The sequence below is a fragment of the Corvus moneduloides genome, chromosome 2 (genome assembly GCF_009650955.1).
Source record: "Corvus moneduloides isolate bCorMon1 chromosome 2, bCorMon1.pri, whole genome shotgun sequence".
Lineage (NCBI taxonomy): Eukaryota > Metazoa > Chordata > Aves > Passeriformes > Corvidae > Corvus > Corvus moneduloides.
This window is the reverse complement of record NC_045477.1, coordinates 83,064,397-83,082,090: the sequence shown is the minus strand read 5'-3', so window position 1 is coordinate 83,082,090 and position 17,694 is coordinate 83,064,397. Positions and strand designations below refer to the sequence as shown.

Below are 17,694 nucleotides of genomic sequence, written 5' to 3'. Positions count from 1 at the left end.
TGAGAGGCCAACGGGAAAGCTGCTAATCATGCACAGCATTCATGACAAGTGAGCAGCTAGATTCTGACATGACGTAGAAAAAGTCAAGAAACACAGATGCCAATCTGGTCCCTATGAACTGGCCAGTCCTGAGATGTAAAAATGATGATTGATTTTTTTTATTTATTTTTTTATCTCCTCAGCACAGCACTTTTGCTGTGTGTGCAGGGGAGGTATTTGCTCAGATACCTCCACCTTGCTGGCCCTTTGTGCTCTCTGTCTCTCTGCCAGCACCTGGGTGCTTTTAGTGTTCCTCACCACAGCTATCTCCTAATTTGTTGCGTCAGCCAGCTGTTCCTGCCTTTACATAGCCTGTGCCTGGCTTGCATCCTGTCTGAGCCTCCTTCCTTATTATCTTAATGTTGAATCACATTATGCCAGTGTAATACTCTCTATTAGCTAAATAGTCTCTTTTCAGTTTAATTGGGAAGGCGACCTTGACAACAAGCTTTATTGAATTTTACTGAAAAATAAAAGATGCTGCAGTGAGTCCAGAGAAGGGCAAGGACCCTGGTGAATGAGCTGGAGCACAAGTCTTATGAGGAGTGGCTGAGGGAGCTGGGAATGTTTAGCCTGGAAAACAGGAGGCTCAGGGAGGACCTTATTGCTCTCTATAACTACGTGTAAGGAGGTTGTAGCAAGGTGGGGGGATGACAGGATGAGAGGAAATGGCTTCAAGTTGCACCAGGGGAGGTTTAAATTAGATATTAGAAGAAATTTATTCATGGAAAAGGTTGTTTAACATTGGAACAGAATGCCCAGAGAAGTGGTGGAGTCACCATCCCTGGAATTTTTAAAAAAACACGTGGCTATGGCACTTGAGGACACAGTTTAATGGTGAACATGGTGGTGGTGCTAGGTTAGACTTGGTGGTCTTAAAAGTCTTTTCCAACCTTAAGCATTCTGTGATTCTGTGAAACAAACTGTGGTTAGGATATTATTTCTGTTATTGCTATTTATTTTCCAGGATTAAATATGCCGCTGGAAAATCTTTTTATGAGTGTCTGTTCTGGTTCTGGCCAGGACAAGATTAGTCTTTGCAGTAGCCAAAAGGGGGGCATGGCTAGAAGCTGGAGGTTATTCTATACCACGTGATGTCATTGCTGGGGTCAGGGGCAAAGGAGTCTCTTGCAAGCAGGAGTCTTTTCCAGTCAAGTAAGTGTTGCAGAGGGAGTGCTCGGGTAGTGCTGATTCTGAACATTTTGTGCATGGCTCACTCACCTCTCTCTTGTACAGTTGTTATTAATGTTGTTGCTGTGACTGTTCATTTTCTTATCTCATTGCCATCTCCAGTAAATTGTTCTTATCTCAGCCCGTGATCTTTACCTTTTGTGCCTCCAATTCTCCTCTCCAGCCACCAGCAGGGGAAGGGGACAGGGGGAGTGAGCAGTGAGCAAGTGGCGGTGTGGTTCAGAGAGTATCAGTGGCAGCACTAAATTGAGGAGTACCATTCCTAAATCACCACAGTGTCCAGAGGTACAGACTAGTGACAAAGTGTGCGTATACGTACATGTGTATCGAGACAGTTTATGCATTTTTATTTTTGCCGTATTACCATTTTGCTTCCCTGTGAAAGGAGATAGAAGTGCCTTTTGCAGCCTCCCTTACTAGTTTCTTTAGCAAGTACTTTCACAATTGAGACAGAATACTTCATTATTATGATGGAAATTTTGACACCATTAAAAATACAGTGTAAAATATGCAGAGAGACTAACTATCTGGTTAGAATTTGTGTGAAATGGAAATGTAAAGGATGACACCTGTTTTGAATCACACTACTGAAAAAAAATGCATGATTGATGCCAGTAGCCCTATCTTTAATTATTGTATTCTTATAGCTTGCCTTGTGGATTAAAAATAAAAGCAAGACCTTATTTAGCCACTATTTTGGTAACTTACCTGTGCTTTAGGTATTAACCCCTGCTTGTTCTGTAAATTACTGGATGTAAGGCTTTATCTCCTGACCTCCTTTTCTAGAATAGAATATGCAACCATTTTATGTCACTAGGGTCAAAAGGAAGCTGGCTTGCATGAGAAGGGTTTGAGCTGTCTTCTCTCTGTAATGCTACCTGTAATTCACACAAAAAGTCCAGGTATTAAGAGACAAGAGGCAATTCTATCAGGTTGTATGCTTGTAAATATGTGCTTAGTCTCCATTCAGCTTCAATTTAAGGAAGCTATCTTAAACACCAGTGGAATTCAAAATGAAATTAATTATTCAGTAGGCAGGCACAAGGCTTTGCTAGAAGCTGAACAAATACTAGTCCTTGCAGCCTCCCATACGGCCCATATTATGTTCTAATTTCATCAAAAAAGAAACATACAACAACCCTACATATAAACTCAGAAACAAATAAAAATGGCTTTTGCCATTGTTAGCACAATTTAGAAACATACACAAGGAAACATAATGGTACTTAACTTACTTATATTAAAGACTTGAACTCTATTACTTGTGGGAATTTGTAAAAAGTTATCAATATTAGCGACCATTCATTCAAAGGTGGATTAATGTAAAATAATTTTGTCTGTTTGACTCTTGTTTCTACTGTGGCTGACCCGGTGAGGGAAGTGGTTAAGTTTTCAGGGTAAATCCTAAGTCCATGGTCTTTGTGGTGGGGGCTTAGAAGTTATTTCTTTGAACTTCTGCATACTTCTTATGTATCTTATCAGTAATGTTTTGGTATCTCACAGATGTAAACTCCTGGATGGTGCTCTGTGCCTCTGTTTCTCTCCTCTCCTGTGTCACTGCAGCAGCAGTGACACAAAGCTTTAAGTACACAGATATGTGAATTATCTGTGAGTACTTCACAGCTCATTGGCCCAGATGTGTATATCTACTATATGTAGATGTGTTTTATTCGTTTAGGCAATAGTTTGACATCAGAGGAATCCCATAATACATCTGTTTCTTGAGAAAAAGCAATGCACAAGATAGAATTGATGTTACTTTTTCCTGAACAGTAAGTCATCAAGATTTGCGTGAATAAATCATAATGCAGGAGTATTAACCAGGGCCAACTGAGTAGACAGACATGCTCTTTATGCTTTAAAACATACTAAAGTAATGGATACCATATTAAATTATAAACCTTCAGTAAGAAGTCAATTGACAAATAAAAACTGAAAAGTACAAAAAATCCCCAAAACTTGCCATGTAAACCAGTTGAAGCAATATATTAAAACATATTTTAAAGATTAATAAATTAGAATCATATAAAGAAGCTTTAGAATAACACAGTATTAAAGCCAATTATGTTTTGACAATGTAATAGAACTTTAAAATGCATGTGGTTTGACTCCTTTTGATGATAAAATTTACTCTTGCTTTTGTAGAAAATGATGAGGTCATCCGTGTTTCATATGTTCATACTAAGCATGGTTGCTGTCGATGTGATTGTTGCTGCAAGTAATTACTATAAAGGAGAAAATTTCAAGAGACAATATGATGAATTTTACCTTGCTGAGGTGAGTATGCTGAAACAACTATCTGGGTAATTTTCAAGATAAGCTGAAGTAAAAAATGTGACTGTCAAGAACATTTTAGTATGTAATTTTTTATTCCCTTAAGCATTCCAAGAATACTTTGCTAAGTTGTTCAACTTCCTCTGTCTGACAACGGCCGACAGCTCTATCTTACAACCTTTTGAAAGGTAATTTCCTCAAACAAAATGTTAGTGGTAGTAAGTGGAGGCTTAAGTGTAACATCTGCAGGGAGTGCATGGCTGCCGAGTTGCTATCTTTCTCTAGCAGGAGTGTAACATTCAGAAGAATTTCACTTTAAAAAGATGACAAAACTGTATTTTAAAAATACTGTATAGAAGTTCTTCCTAAATCTTCTTTATTTGGTAGATATACTTAGCTGCCAGAAGGTCCTTAAGCATTACCAAAATAGTGTTACAAATAGTCTGGCTTCAGCAGTCGCAAGAGCGCACCACCAAAAAAAAACATTTATGCAGGCATGATTTTTTTAAAGGAGGAGTCTGTGCTCCTGAACAGTGAAGTGGAGGTACAAGTGACATTTTGACAGGAAGCCTGCTTGAGTCATTAGCTGGTCAAAGATCTTACTGTAGATCAAGCACTAGAGATCCTAGAACCTTGCATACTTGTCTTTTTAGTAATAATTAATTCAGGTAAAGGAAAAGAAAAAAGAAGTAATTGAATTCTTTGGTACTAATGTACAGGCAAAGCTTCAAATAGATATTTGTTTTTCCTAAATCAAGTGCAATCAATATTGTAGCATTCTTTATTAAAAATACTTATTTCCATGGGTACTGTGAATTGTTACTGTATCAGAGTAAAAAATCACCAGTGCTGAAAGATCACTTCTTTAACCAGTGCACCAAGATCAGTTCTCTGAAAGTGTTGATCACAGTTGCCTGTATTGGGCACATGTCTACTTTATGCTTACTGCAGTTTCCCTGACTTCAGTAGTTACACAGTCCTTTGGAGCCAGAGGGGTCATTCTTAGACTAGAGTGCATGATAGCAGAATGTTCCTGGTTGTTTCTCTGCTTTTGGTTGTTGTGTGGTTTTCTATGTCTAAGTATTTTTGATATTCAGACTCACACACCCAACTTTAAGCCCTTTAGTCCATAACAATGCAATGCTTAATGAATCTCTTTAGTTTAAGGAAGGTCGAGTCAATACATATTTTTAATCTTAGTTTTAGAATTTGTATCTGATCTCTTAAAATTGTATGAAGCTGAGAGTTCGTGAGTTCTGGGACAAAAATGAGAGCAAAAAAGCCCGTTAAACACAGCACCAGAGTTCAAACCTTTAAAAAAGTGCAGATTATAGAGACAGCACTGCTGCATCATTCTCTGTTGTCTCTCATGCTGCTGGGTATGGCTGTATTCTGTGTGAATATGGAGTCAGTGTTGGCACGGACAACAATTACAAGACTAATTGTGACATGTGTTGTCTTTATTTTGTCTGAAGTTCTAAGTCTATTTGAAAAACTACATGAACATGAAAATTATTATCCTGAAAATAAGACATTGGAATAAAACCAGCAAATGCTGGGTTGTCTTATGACACGCCCCACAGATCTGAGAGTAGAATTGAGGGCAGAGAAACTCATTCTAATCTTTATCAGGGTTTAACCCCAGCTAGCAGCTCAACCCCATGTAGCCTCTTGTTCACTCGTCCTCAGGGGAATGGGGGAGAGAATGGTCAGAGTAAAAGTGAGACAAGTCATGGGTTGAGATAAAAACAGTTTAAAAGGTGAAGCAAAAGTCATGCACATAAGCAAAGCAAAGCAAGGGATTCGGTCACCACTTCCCATGGGCAGGGAAACCATCTTCAGGAAAGCCAGGCTCCATCAGCCATAACAGTAACTTTGGAAGACAAACACCATCACTTTAAGCATCCCCCCCGCTTCCTCTAGCCTTATATGCTGAGCACAATGCCCTGTGGGATGGGATGTCCCTGTGTTCAGCAGAGATCAGCTGTCCCAGCTGTTTCCCCTCCCAGCTCCTTGTGCCCCCCCAGCCTGCTCCCTGGTGGAGTGAGAGGCAGAAAAACTCTTGACTCTATGCAAACACTGCTCAGCAACAGCTAAAACATCCCTATGTAACCAACACTCTTTCCAGCACAAATCCAAAATAGCACCATACAAACTATGATGGGGAAAATTAACTCTGTCACAGGCAAATCTAGTACAATATCCTTGGCTGGAAACAAATAATTAAGTCAACATTAAAGCCTGAGGCCATGAACTCTTCACAGCAGGCATTTTTGCTTTATCCCCAGGATACAGCAAGTGGAGCCTGGATTCTTAACAAAATGACATTAATTCTATTTATATTCGAAATAGGGAACACTCCGTTTCCTATTTCTATTTTGGCTCTGAATATATAGTATAATAATGCTTTTATTAATCAGTGGTAGAAACAATATCTTCAACATTTATTTCAAGTATAAAGTTTGCAGGGGTTTTTTTTCCGATAGAAATATTTGCCAGGGTTTATTCAAGGTGAGTATATAATGTAGACTAGTGTATTATAATTCTGTCCTAGAAGCAATGTCCAGTTCGCTTTAACAATATATTTTTCTGTTTCTGCATAGCTTAGATAATTGATTTTTAAGTGGAGAGGTTGTCAGAAAACACATTTGTTTACATTCTACATTTTACATTTCGAAGTATATGAGGTAAAGTATTCTGAGATAGAGAAACGTGGGATTTTTTTATTTGTAAAGCATTTCTTTAATGTCCATTTGTTCGGTTTCCTGGTTTTGTTTTGTTTTTTAAGCCTGTGATGCTTTTACTAGAGGCACTATAAGAATCAAACTAACAAAACCCTAGTATGTTATGGAAGGAGGAACAAAGGAAAGTATCAGAAGAGCAGAAGAGTAAAAAAATCCTGGGAGAGAGGAGAAATTGATAAGCTGCTGTCATTTCCTATTTGCTTGTTGTGAAACTTGTTCTTTGTAGCACAAAGGGTAAACAAAGGAAATATTTTTAAGAGCCTTGAAGAGGCTGAATACTCAAACAATGCAGATTATTCCACAGTGGCTAGTCTGTTTCCTTGGTGAAGAAAACTAGTTGAAGCAGGATGCACTGCTGCTGCTCTGTCTTTTCTATTAGAGTAGGCTACAGAAAGCTTTCCCTTCAGTGGGAGCTGACTTGAGGAGCCAACAGTGGTGAGGATTCCATTTGCTAAAGGAAATGGCCAGATAGATTTCAGCAAGCATATCTGGCTTTCTGATACATTTTCCAGAAGTTATGTTGGAAGCTGCTGGCTTTAGGAGAAGATATGTCTAATGAAATATCTCACTTGGTCCGTTCTATGGGTCACATATTAATACATCTGCTTAAAGTCAGTGGGCAAACTAAATGGATTTATTGAGATGCCCAATACCAAGAAAAGAAACCTGTTTTCATTGTTGAAATGAAATTAAAAGGCTCAAGAAGGCAAAGGTTAGACAAGAAGATAAAACAAATTAAGCTATACCCAGATCCCATTGTTTGCATAATTTTGTATACCCAGTAGTAATAAGAGATTCTGGCAGGCATTTCAACTTGTATGCATCAGTCCTGCTGATGGGGCAAAACCAGAATTTTAACAGGATGACTCAAAACGCCAGTGCAGTATCCTGGAAAGAGTAGAGTTTCAAACACATTTTGGTAATTTGTAGTGAAGATGCTAACTTTAACTGCTCAATACCTAGACAGAATAGTGATGGATGTTTGTTTCTTATGAGTCTTCCATTAAAACATGTTACAGACTAGCTGTCTTATTTGAGTTGCATATGATTCCTACAAATACTGTCTGAATACCAGAGTTCAAAACCAAGTGCTCCTATATAGTTTCTCCTAGATTCCTTTTGTAACCTGCCCCCTTGCACTGCTGCCTTTGGGTAGCTTTTGGCCTGTCCTGGATGAAGGAAGGATTGAATGCTGTGTCAAATCTGGTAGTGAGGGAGGGGCTAGAGGTCTGTGCCCTTAATCCCACTGATCCTCGTTGAAAGAATTCTTGTCATTCCCGACAGCTTGATAACCTTTCAGGTAAGACACAAAGAAAACAGAGTCTGTCACTGTTGGATGCTGACTGATAGTAAGCTCTGCCTCTGCCAAAAAAAGAGGCAAGTGGCTACTAGCAAAATTTAGTGTTGATGAAGGTGTCATTAATACCATAAAGCTTCCAGGTGAAAAAAAGGGACATAACTATCAGAGAAATGGCCCGTTCCTGTTAGGTCCTCCTTGGCCTCCCCAAAGCAAAACTGACAACACGGTGGAGGGTGGCTGCTCAGTGGCTGCTCATGTCTTACACCTGCTTTTTCTGCTTTGCCGTGTTTGCTTTTGCCTTGTCTCTACAGCAACGAAAGGAATTATTCCAGCTTAAAAAAAAACCACACAAAACTATAAAATTGTATTGCATTTCATGCCTAACAAAAAGTTCTAGTCAGATATTCTGAATCTTCTCCTGTAATTAATTACAAGGAAGGAAAAAATACAAGCTCTGTCAGCAGGAAGACAGGTGTATAAATGTAATCAGATGTTATGCAAACCATTTGATACATTTTTAAGTGCCAGTGGTTTGAATTCATTTGACAAGCATGTGAAATGCAAATGATCCTGCCCACACATTTTTAGAATAAATTAAAATACACTTAACATCATATTTGTTAGTCTTGTTCTAATAGGAAGCCTATGTGCTCTGAAGTGTGTATGTGTGTATTTAAATGGCACTGTTATTCCACCTGCTCTGAGCTAAATTGCAGCTGCTTTTGAACCACCGTTCCATTTTGCCTAATTCAATGCCCTTCTTCTTTTATGACTCGGTTAGATGTCTTGTCATTAAAAGTGAGCTTTATTTTTAAGGGTTTTTGCTAAAACATTTTCCTCGTGTCTTAGAGATTTTCATGTAAAGAAGTAGTTTCTTCAAACCTGGCTCTTTGAGATCCCAGAGCACAGGCTGAAAAACTGGCCAGATCCACTTGAGGATAAGGGCATAAAAGCATCCCTACACTGTCTGTGACTGAAAGCACACAAATATTTCTTAGTAGCCTTTCTTTCCTAATATAGTGGTTTGGTCCAAAATACTCATTACTTATTTACCTTCTGTGAGATAAGAATTAGGAGAAAGCAAAGCAGGTAAAAAATTTAAAAGAATATAAAGAACTTTATTAACGGACCTAAAAGAAAGGAAAAAAAAGGGAAAAAAAACCCCACACCTTCAGAACACTTCTCCTCCCCCCACCTTTCTCCCTTCTCCCACTGACAATGTAAGAAGACAACCCTTGAGATTTTCAGTCTGTTTACCACTTCCATAATAACCTTGTTCAGTTCATTTAGGAAGAGGAGTCTCTCTTGCTCATGCTATGGAGATATCTCCACAAGAAATTCTCTCATGGCTTCAGTATCACAAGACAGCCACCCATGTTGGTTCTCTGCTCGCATCATATGGGAGTCCCTTCTCCCAACTTACAGCTTTCCCCACAACTGCTTTTGAGGGTCCAATCTTGAGCTGTTGGGGTACAATTTTAAGATTGAGCTGTTCAAAAACAAAGGTTCTCCTCACCCATCTCAGGGAGCATCTTCAGCTCCAGGAACAGAGGCCCTTCTCCTTTCCTGGGAGAAAAGGGTCTTCATCATCTTCATCTCTAGGACTATCTCTGGGAGCATCTCTAGGAACAGAGTTCTTCTCCTTCCGGTTGGAGCAAGAGCCCTCACCACTTCCATCTCTCCCTGTTCAAACTTCTCATCAAATTACAGCTGCTTCAGCATTTGCTTATTCCAGAACAAGTGCTTTTGCTCACAATTACAGTTTGAATGCTCCACCCCGCCATGCTTCATGAAATTACAATGGGTACTCTGATATATCATAGTCTATCACCACCATAGCTTCACAACAGAATTTCAGCTTCTAAGCATCTCCTCTTTCTCCTCCCTCAGGGTTTCAGCTCTTCTTTCTTTACTTTATGTCTGCAGGCTTCATCTATTCTGGAGGAAACTTACAGCACTAAAAGGGTTAATCTCACCCAGCCCCGCAGCTGGAGTCGCTTATTGTTGTTGGTCACATGATCTTTGCCTGGCAGCGGGGCAGCTTCAGCTGAATCTTCGGCCACACTGGAGAGGGGGGAGTGTGTAGAGTCCCGGCTCCACACCGTCTGCACAGAGCAGGGCTGGGGGGACCATAGGTGGAACAGGGCCGCACGGCTCCAGGATGGCTGTGTCTCGGCCTGGCCCCGGCTGAGCAGGGCCTGGCCCGGGCCTGCTGGGCCCCATACAGGCCCAGCCCAGGTACCTTTCCCAAAGCCGGAAGCAAGAGAACTCTTTCCCGGGGTTTGTCCATTCTTAAATGTGGACCACAGAGGCGGTCAAAATTTTAAGTTGCTTAAAAATTGTCAATATTCGAACTAGCCAGTTGATAGGCTCTGTCAGGTCATAGAGGAAGCTGTAAGCACCTCTTTGCAAGAAAATCCGGAGCTGTGCTTGCTAACCTGTCACACCTAAGAAAAGGAAAATCTCCTGATTGATGGAGTGCTATGAAGCATTCTGAGGACATTTGAAGCCTGGTAACTATTTTACATGCCTTGAGGAAGCCATATAATACAGCTGGTAGCAGTGCTTGTAAATAGCTCTGTGGACTAGAGGAATAAACAAAGGACATAAGCTTCATTGTTTCATTTCCATCTCCACTCCTGTTTGTGACAGTCCTGTACACATAAAATATGTAAAGTTTTATTTAGCTCTCTCCCAACCTCTCTCTTTCATGTTGGTAAATATATTTTTGATGGACTGTAGAGTTTAAATTTTAAATAATGTAAATACTTAACACAGCATCCCAGAGATTTTCACTGTCAGGGTCAGCATTAAAATCTTAGTCTCTAGCATTTTTATCCCCAGCCAAATTCAGTAGACCTCATGGCCCACAGTCAATTAGTCTCTCCACCTTAACAGACTAATAATGCTAGTCCTCAAAGGAGATGTAAGCTGCATTTTCTTTATTTTTACTGCACTTTGTAAGTATTAGTTGTATTTAGTTGTGATCTAATGTTATTTTAGAGTCTCTTTTAAGTCCCAATGTGTGTAAAGGGTCTGAGGAGAACATTTCTGAGTCACAGAAAAGTGTTTCCATTGCATTTCCTGTCTGCTGGACAGTGTGGAAGAGAGCACCTCAGAGTATATACAGTGGTAAAATAAGAAGGCACATGAGGAAGTGTGTCTAGCCAGAAGGATTTTTGGTAGTGAGAGAAGTAAGAGAAAATAAATCTTGAAGACGTACACCTATCCTTTTGTTTAAGCTGAACATTATGCAATTTACTGTGCAAATATTTCAGGAAAGGCCTCTGGAAGAATTCCAAAGTCATTTAATCACTACAGGTTGATTTCTTCCCTTGTAACTTCCCACCATGTCCAAGTTCTTTAACATTATTGTGAAAATTAACCAATTCTGGACTAACTTTGAATTTCCGCTCTTTTAAAAATTTGTTTTAAGTGCTTAAAAACCATTGCCTCTTTTCTAGCTGTTTTGGTTGTCATATTACTCTGGATGTTTTAGAAAATTGAAGTAGAGGTTTTCAAACTAGAGGCCTTTAAACTTTGGTGTCTTTCTTAAATCTCTTAAAATCCTTCAGAAATCTCATTACTTCATAATTTGAAAAAAAAATTAGTTGTAAGTCATATTTTCTTTTTTATATGTGTATTTAAGTGAAAGATCATCTGGAGGGATTTACTATTTCATGCTTTGCAAATTGTGAAATCTACCTGTCTATGCTGAGTCTAGAAAATGTTATGAAGTGAAATCTATTATTGTTTCTTCTGTTCAGAATATGGTTGGTTTTGTTAAATATTATGAAGATCTTTATTTTTGCCATACAAAGCCCTGATAGACATCATGACATAGAAACTTCTAATTTAACTCAGTGTTTTGAATGCATCTTTCTTATTTTATATATCCGTCTAGGTTGCTTTTACAGTTCTGTTTGATTTAGAAGCTCTTTTGAAGATCTGGTGTTTGGGTTTCACAGGATACATCAGCTCATCTCTTCACAAGTTTGAGTTGCTGCTTGTGATTGGAACCACTCTCCATATTTATCCAGACCTCTATCACTCTCAATTTACATATTTTCAGGTATGATCAGATACTTTTACTTTTTACCCTATATACCAAATTAAAACATTACCCATCCACATTTCACACAAATTTCAATTTTCTCACAGTATTGCCTCATTTTGAGAATAACTATAAAATAACAAATCTCTGCTTTTAACTGTGTTCATTGAGTGGATTTACAAAAATAGGATTCTTTCTAACATTGCTGAGAAGTCCTTTCTGTTTTCAGTAACTCCCATTTCTTATCTAAGCTTCACTGCTCATTAAGTTCTGTTTTGTTTCTTCACTGTTCTTCATTGAGCCTTGACCTTGTACACTGCTGTTTATAACATCACCTTCCAGTAGTGTCCACCACTACTCTCCTGACTGCTCTCCTTGAGGCCTCAGTTCACTTGCTGTTGCTTCTCCAAATTTTCATCTCTGTGGCAGTCACATGCCTAACTAAGATACTGTGGGTCTTCTGAGGTAATTTATCCAGAGTCATCCTAGACTTGGGTTTTATAGTTGTCCATCTATTCCTTATCTAGAGGAAAAGTGTGTTTATTTAGGCTCTTCCTGCATTTTCACTTGGCTGAAGAGCAGGAAAGAGAGACAAAAAAAGACTGATTAATTCTGACTTCTGATTCTTCTTGTCAGCCAGCCCAACCAATTCCCTATTCATGCTCCTTCAAGTGCTTAGGGTTGTTCCAGTTTTGGGAGAAAGCCCTGAGATTCATTATGGGTTATATTCTACAGTGCTAAAGAAAGGGTTTTTTTTAAGAATATATATATATTAAAGGATTCATATCTGCCCATTATTCAGCAATGGATTGGCATGGTGAATACGTAATACTCAATAAAGGCAAATAGTAAATCATCAGACAGACTCCTGTCAATAAATGTGATTAGTTATAGAGACACATCTTGTAATCATGAGTACAATATGGGGGAAGCAGTCTCCCCAAGTGTGGGTTGAAATATAATTTTTTTTATAATTTTTATAATTTTCAGATTTCTGCAAATGTCATCCTGTATTTTTTCTAAATGGTTCTGCAGACCTGCTCAAGAAAGCTTTCAGGATAAAAAAAATCTATTTTGCTTTCACCTGATATCATTTGAAGACTTTAAAGTCATTCTAGCTTTGATTTTCCTGTCCAAATGTGTAGAATGTTGTTACTCAGTGCAGCATGATACATCTAAGGTGCAAGAAAGGATGATCTGTCAGGAGTATGCCATTGCACTCTTGTGTCAAAAGTACACAGGGAGCATAGCTGCGAGCTCTCAGTTAAAGCAGTCAGCAACTTAGTTAATAATTGGTCTGTATTAAAACATAGTCCACTTATGACTGGTGGTTTCTTTGTAAGAATTTTTAGTATAAAATATGAATGTTGGACTAAATGGATGATGTCATCGCTAACTCATAGGATTGAAAGTGTAACTAAAATGTAACCAGATGCTGATAATAAAAGAATGTCTTTTTAATTGATTTAATTAGTTTAGTGGAGCAGTGGTGGTGGCGGTGGTGGTTTTTTTAATTACACAGTGCTAGCTTTTATGAAAATTTCAAGATGCGATTTTTTTTCCAAAGTCTATGAAAGACATACGTTTTACAAGCAGAAACACCTGCTATGCTGAAAGATTTGGGTTGTATTTTGCAATCCAAATCCCCTAGGAGGCAAATGATTGGAAGGTTTCAGAACACCTTTGATGTCAGCATGTAAGGTACACACGATACTCCTCCACAGTTAAGTTCTGGGCAAGCTAGATAACACATTTTCAAATCAACCGAGGTCAAAAAGTCTTTTTCACATGAATATGTCTTAATGTTAGGCAGATTTCCAGGCATTTAGGTATTCATGATGACAGGGTAAATGTGTTCCTTGTCAGCCAACAAAACAGATTACTGAAAACAGAAGTCCTTGACACATTCCAGAATAGCAAGCATGAATTGTTGTTTGGCTTGTCTAGTCCTCCTTGCATACATTTCAGTTTGCATTATTCATTAGTCTGTATCATTACCTTTTGCCAGCACATCGCTCACTCTTTACTACATTGGCTACTGTCCACCCTCCCACCTATCTTCCTTGCATTCACTGTGCATTCATTCAAGGCACTTTGCAAAGCCCTCTGTGAAAGACTACAGCAAAGGACTGTTACATGGCTATAATCTGTAGGACATAAAATCAGTGGAGAAATGACAGATTTTGCATATTATTGCAGAGATCTGTAATGAACCAGCATAAAAGGGAGAGGTTTAAACAGAATTAAACCTATACTGGACTGAAGTGATGGTATTGTATTTGTGCTTGGGGAAAATACTGCTGACTCATTTTCTGAATAACTATCATCCCTTGCAGGAGATGCAGCCATTATTTGTAACAAAGCTGTGGTTCCTCTTTTGCATTACTCATTTTGATTTGTTTTTAATATATTTTTAAATCTAATCCAAATAGTGCATCTTCTACAGCTCCTAAATTTAATACAATTTGCAGTCCAATTATACAAAATGCATAAATTCATTAGAATGTACTTTGGCTAGATTCAATTTGTCACCTAATGAAAATAAATGAAGAAACCAAACAGTATCAATAAGATTAGTGTGTTGCTTAAAGGTCAATTAAAGTTCTCCAAAGAAAAGGGAAAAAAGTAATGCAGATAATTGAGTTTATCTAAAACACCACTCAGAATATCAACTAGTATGAAATCTTCTCCCCACTGGGGTTTGTGTTGAAACTAGCATTGATGGGAGCAGAGCTAATATTTACACCGCGAGTAAATCTTGTAAGTAAGAAGGCACCGTGTTTACATGTTAATGGTACTTGGAAATCTCACTCATCTCACTGTCTGCCTTAGTAGCCAGTTTCATGAACTCAGATTATATGTAATGTAGTCAAGGTACCAATATGAAACAAAGGACTTTATTTCACCTTGTGCTAACGTTGTGTAAATTAAGCTGTCCAGTGTAACCCTGAATCTAGGACCCTTGTTTGTCTTTGCCACAGAAGACAGCAAAGGCTCATCCTGTCTCACATAAGGGCTCTGGTGTGCTTGGAGTAAGCTGCTCTCTTGAGCGGACCCTCTCTCTCTCCCCTTTGGTAGTTGAATCTAGATGATAAGCCTATTCTGCATACCTTACAAATGGGTAGGAGATAAGCTTCATGTGAAGTCCAAAGGTATACATTATTAGAAAGATACAGGGTACAGTAAACTCATTATATGAACAACTTCTGTCATACTTATTTTCTTTCCAAAAACAACATAGTAATAGTATTTGACTTGTACATAAGGTCAGCCAATAACTGCACTGCAATTCCTACCTTTTAGTTCCTGTATGATTCTTGTGGAAATCCAGGTAATACCTTGGAATAGAGTCTTTTTCTTCCTAAGAATTGCAGAATCTCAGTTGCCCCATGCGCTGTCTGGTGTCTTCAGCAACTACTGTTGCTGCCACTGCCCTTGTTGATACTGATGTTCATGTCAGTGTGTCAACATCAATGGCAGAAACAGGAAAATCAGAATTGTGAGCAGCTCTTTCAAGGTAGACTCAGCAGTGAATGGGTGAGGAGTTCCACACAAGGTCAAAGTTTTGCTGCCACTGCTGAGAGGTCTGATATGTCAGGGGCAAACAATGCTGTTGTGTGATACTGAGTTTTTCTGATACTGAGAAGCACCACCCAAAATTTCCCATGCTATATATAATATGAAATATTATAAAAAATAATTTATGCTCATTACCAAATTCGCTAGGTTATGTGGTATGTAATGCCAAACAATTTTGCCTCAGGTCACTGAAATGGAAAGATGATCTGTGGAAGAAGACTTGGCAGTTCTTTATGTGAATATTTAACCTGGTATAACAAATATCATAAAATCAGAGAAATCTTAGTTGGAAGAGGCCTTTCAACGCCATCTCATTGAGCCCACTGCTCAAAGCAGAGCTTTCATCAAAGACTGTTCAGGATGCTGTCCATTTAGTATAATAATGACATTTTAACAGTGATGATAATCAAACTGGAGCCATTTACCTAGCCCTTCAGGAGATTCTCAGTTACTAAATCCAGACTGATGTGCTTTGACTCCTGTCTGGAGCTGTTCTTGTGTTTGGTAGCACACTATAAACCTCCTTCGGTCTCTAATTCCACATTGCATTCAGATTTAATATCTGTGATGTGTTTTGTCTATGTTTTTTGTTCCCTTTGTTACCCCAAAGCTGGCTTTACCCAGTTGCATTTCTGCAATGACTGTTCACGGTCGGTGAGTTAACTATAGCCTTGGAGACCTTGGGTCCTCCCATGCCTGTACTATCATCCCATGCCTGTATGCCTCAATGCTGCTTATGTCCCAGGTTTTGTGGTTTTAACCTAACACACAACTTGCCGTCTGTTACAAGTGGTAGAAACTTGATATTTATTGGTCTACAAGGCTGCAGGTCCCTTTTTGGCCATTAATGTCTGATATTTTGAACATTGTTGATTAATGTGATCATCGAATAATTGATACAGTTGCATTTTTCTCTTTCCTTGCAGGTTCTTAGAGTAGTTCGCCTTATAAAGATTTCTCCTGCTTTGGAGGATTTTGTATATAAGATATTTGGACCAGGAAAAAAACTTGGGAGTTTGGTAGTATTTACTGCCAGCCTTTTGATTGTAATGTCAGCAATCAGTTTACAGATGTTTTGCTTTGTGGAAGAGCTGGATAGATTTACAACCTTTCCAAGGGCAAGTATAAAAAGCACTGATTACTCATTCCTTGTTACTATTTTCTTATAATGGATATTTTCTTACCATGGATGGTGAACTTGGCAGTGTTTGGTTAATGGTTGGACTCGATGATCTTAAAGGTCCTTTCCATCCTAATGATTCTGTGATTCTGTCGTGATTTAACCTGGCCAGTAGCTAAACATTACACAGCCACTTGTTCAATCCTCCCCCTGCAGTGGGATAGGGGAGAGAATTGGGGAAAATAAGTAAAATTTGTGGGCTGAGATAAAGAAATTTTAGTAGGACAGAACTGGAAGGGGAGACAATAGTGATAAAAGAATTAGAATATACAAAATCAGTGGCTCACAATGCCATTGCTCACTATATGTAGACCGATGCTCAGCCTGCTCCCAATTTGCAGCCTCTAACCAGTTTTGCCCCCAGTTTATATGGTGACCATGATGCCATATGGGATGGGATATCCCTTTGGTCATTTGGGGTTGGCTGTCCCGGCTGTGTCACCTCCTAGCATCTTGTGCACCCTCAGCCTGTTCGCTGGTGGGGTGAGAGGCAGGAAAGGCCCTGACTCTGTGCAAGCACTGGTCAGCACCAACTAAAACATCAGAGCATTATCAACATCATTCTCATCTTAAATCCAAAACATAGCATTGTGCAAACTACTAGGAAGAAAATTAGCTCTATCCCAGCCCAACCCAGGACATATTCTATCATGTGTGTTACATTAGCAGTCTTCCTTTCCTTCTGCAAAACATGAAGCAGTTTATCTCCATATGTATAGATTAAAAAATTGTATTTTCTGGGTGTAATAGTCTTCCTGTAGTCCTTCTGTAGTGAAAGCCATCTTTCCTTGAGATAGGTATTCTATTTGTGCTGTCAAGGGAACATAGAGGAATTTTACCTATGCACCGTGATGATGACGCAACACACTATATGGCTTAACAGTACTCTAGCATGTTACAGGAAGAGGATTCATGTCCACAGGCACAAATATCAATCCAAGAATTTATGTAAAACATGTCTACACATGAGTTATATCTTCGTATTATGAAAGTGGTTGTTCCTGATTTGTACAGGAATGCTTGTTTTGCATGGAGTTATAAAACCTGTCTGCATTGACATAGTAAGTGTTTGCCTTTTGGGTATAAATAATGGATATTTACAGGCATTGTGCTAATTCAGAACAGAACATTGAAAATCAGTGGAAATTGGAGCTAATGTATTTATTGAAGCACACTGTTCTGAATGAAAATAATGCAGTTTCTTTAATAGTGGATTAGACTGAGTGTACATGGATTGGTTCCAGTGACAATTTATTTGTTTCTGTCATTCCAGTTTGGTTATCCAATGTATCTATTTTAGTGAAAGTGCATTGGTTGGAACAATTAAATAACA

At 38.7% G+C, this 17,694-nt stretch overlaps 1 protein-coding gene across 7 annotated transcripts in view; it reads left to right on the top strand.

The window, feature by feature from the left end:
- NALCN (sodium leak channel, non-selective) overlaps positions 1-17,694 on the top strand; it is a 241,574-nt gene that overhangs the window by 124,088 nt on the left and 99,792 nt on the right. For 6 of the 7 annotated variants that reach the window (XM_032100135.1, XM_032100131.1, XM_032100132.1 and 3 more), the window contains 3 exons: positions 3,376-3,507; positions 11,453-11,620; positions 16,108-16,299. In XM_032100135.1, coding sequence (XP_031956026.1) covers positions 3,376-3,507; positions 11,453-11,620; positions 16,108-16,299 — 492 coding nt within the window. The remainder of the gene's footprint in view (positions 1-3,375; positions 3,508-11,452; positions 11,621-16,107; positions 16,300-17,694) is intronic. The other variant, XM_032100136.1, reaches the window with a different exon arrangement.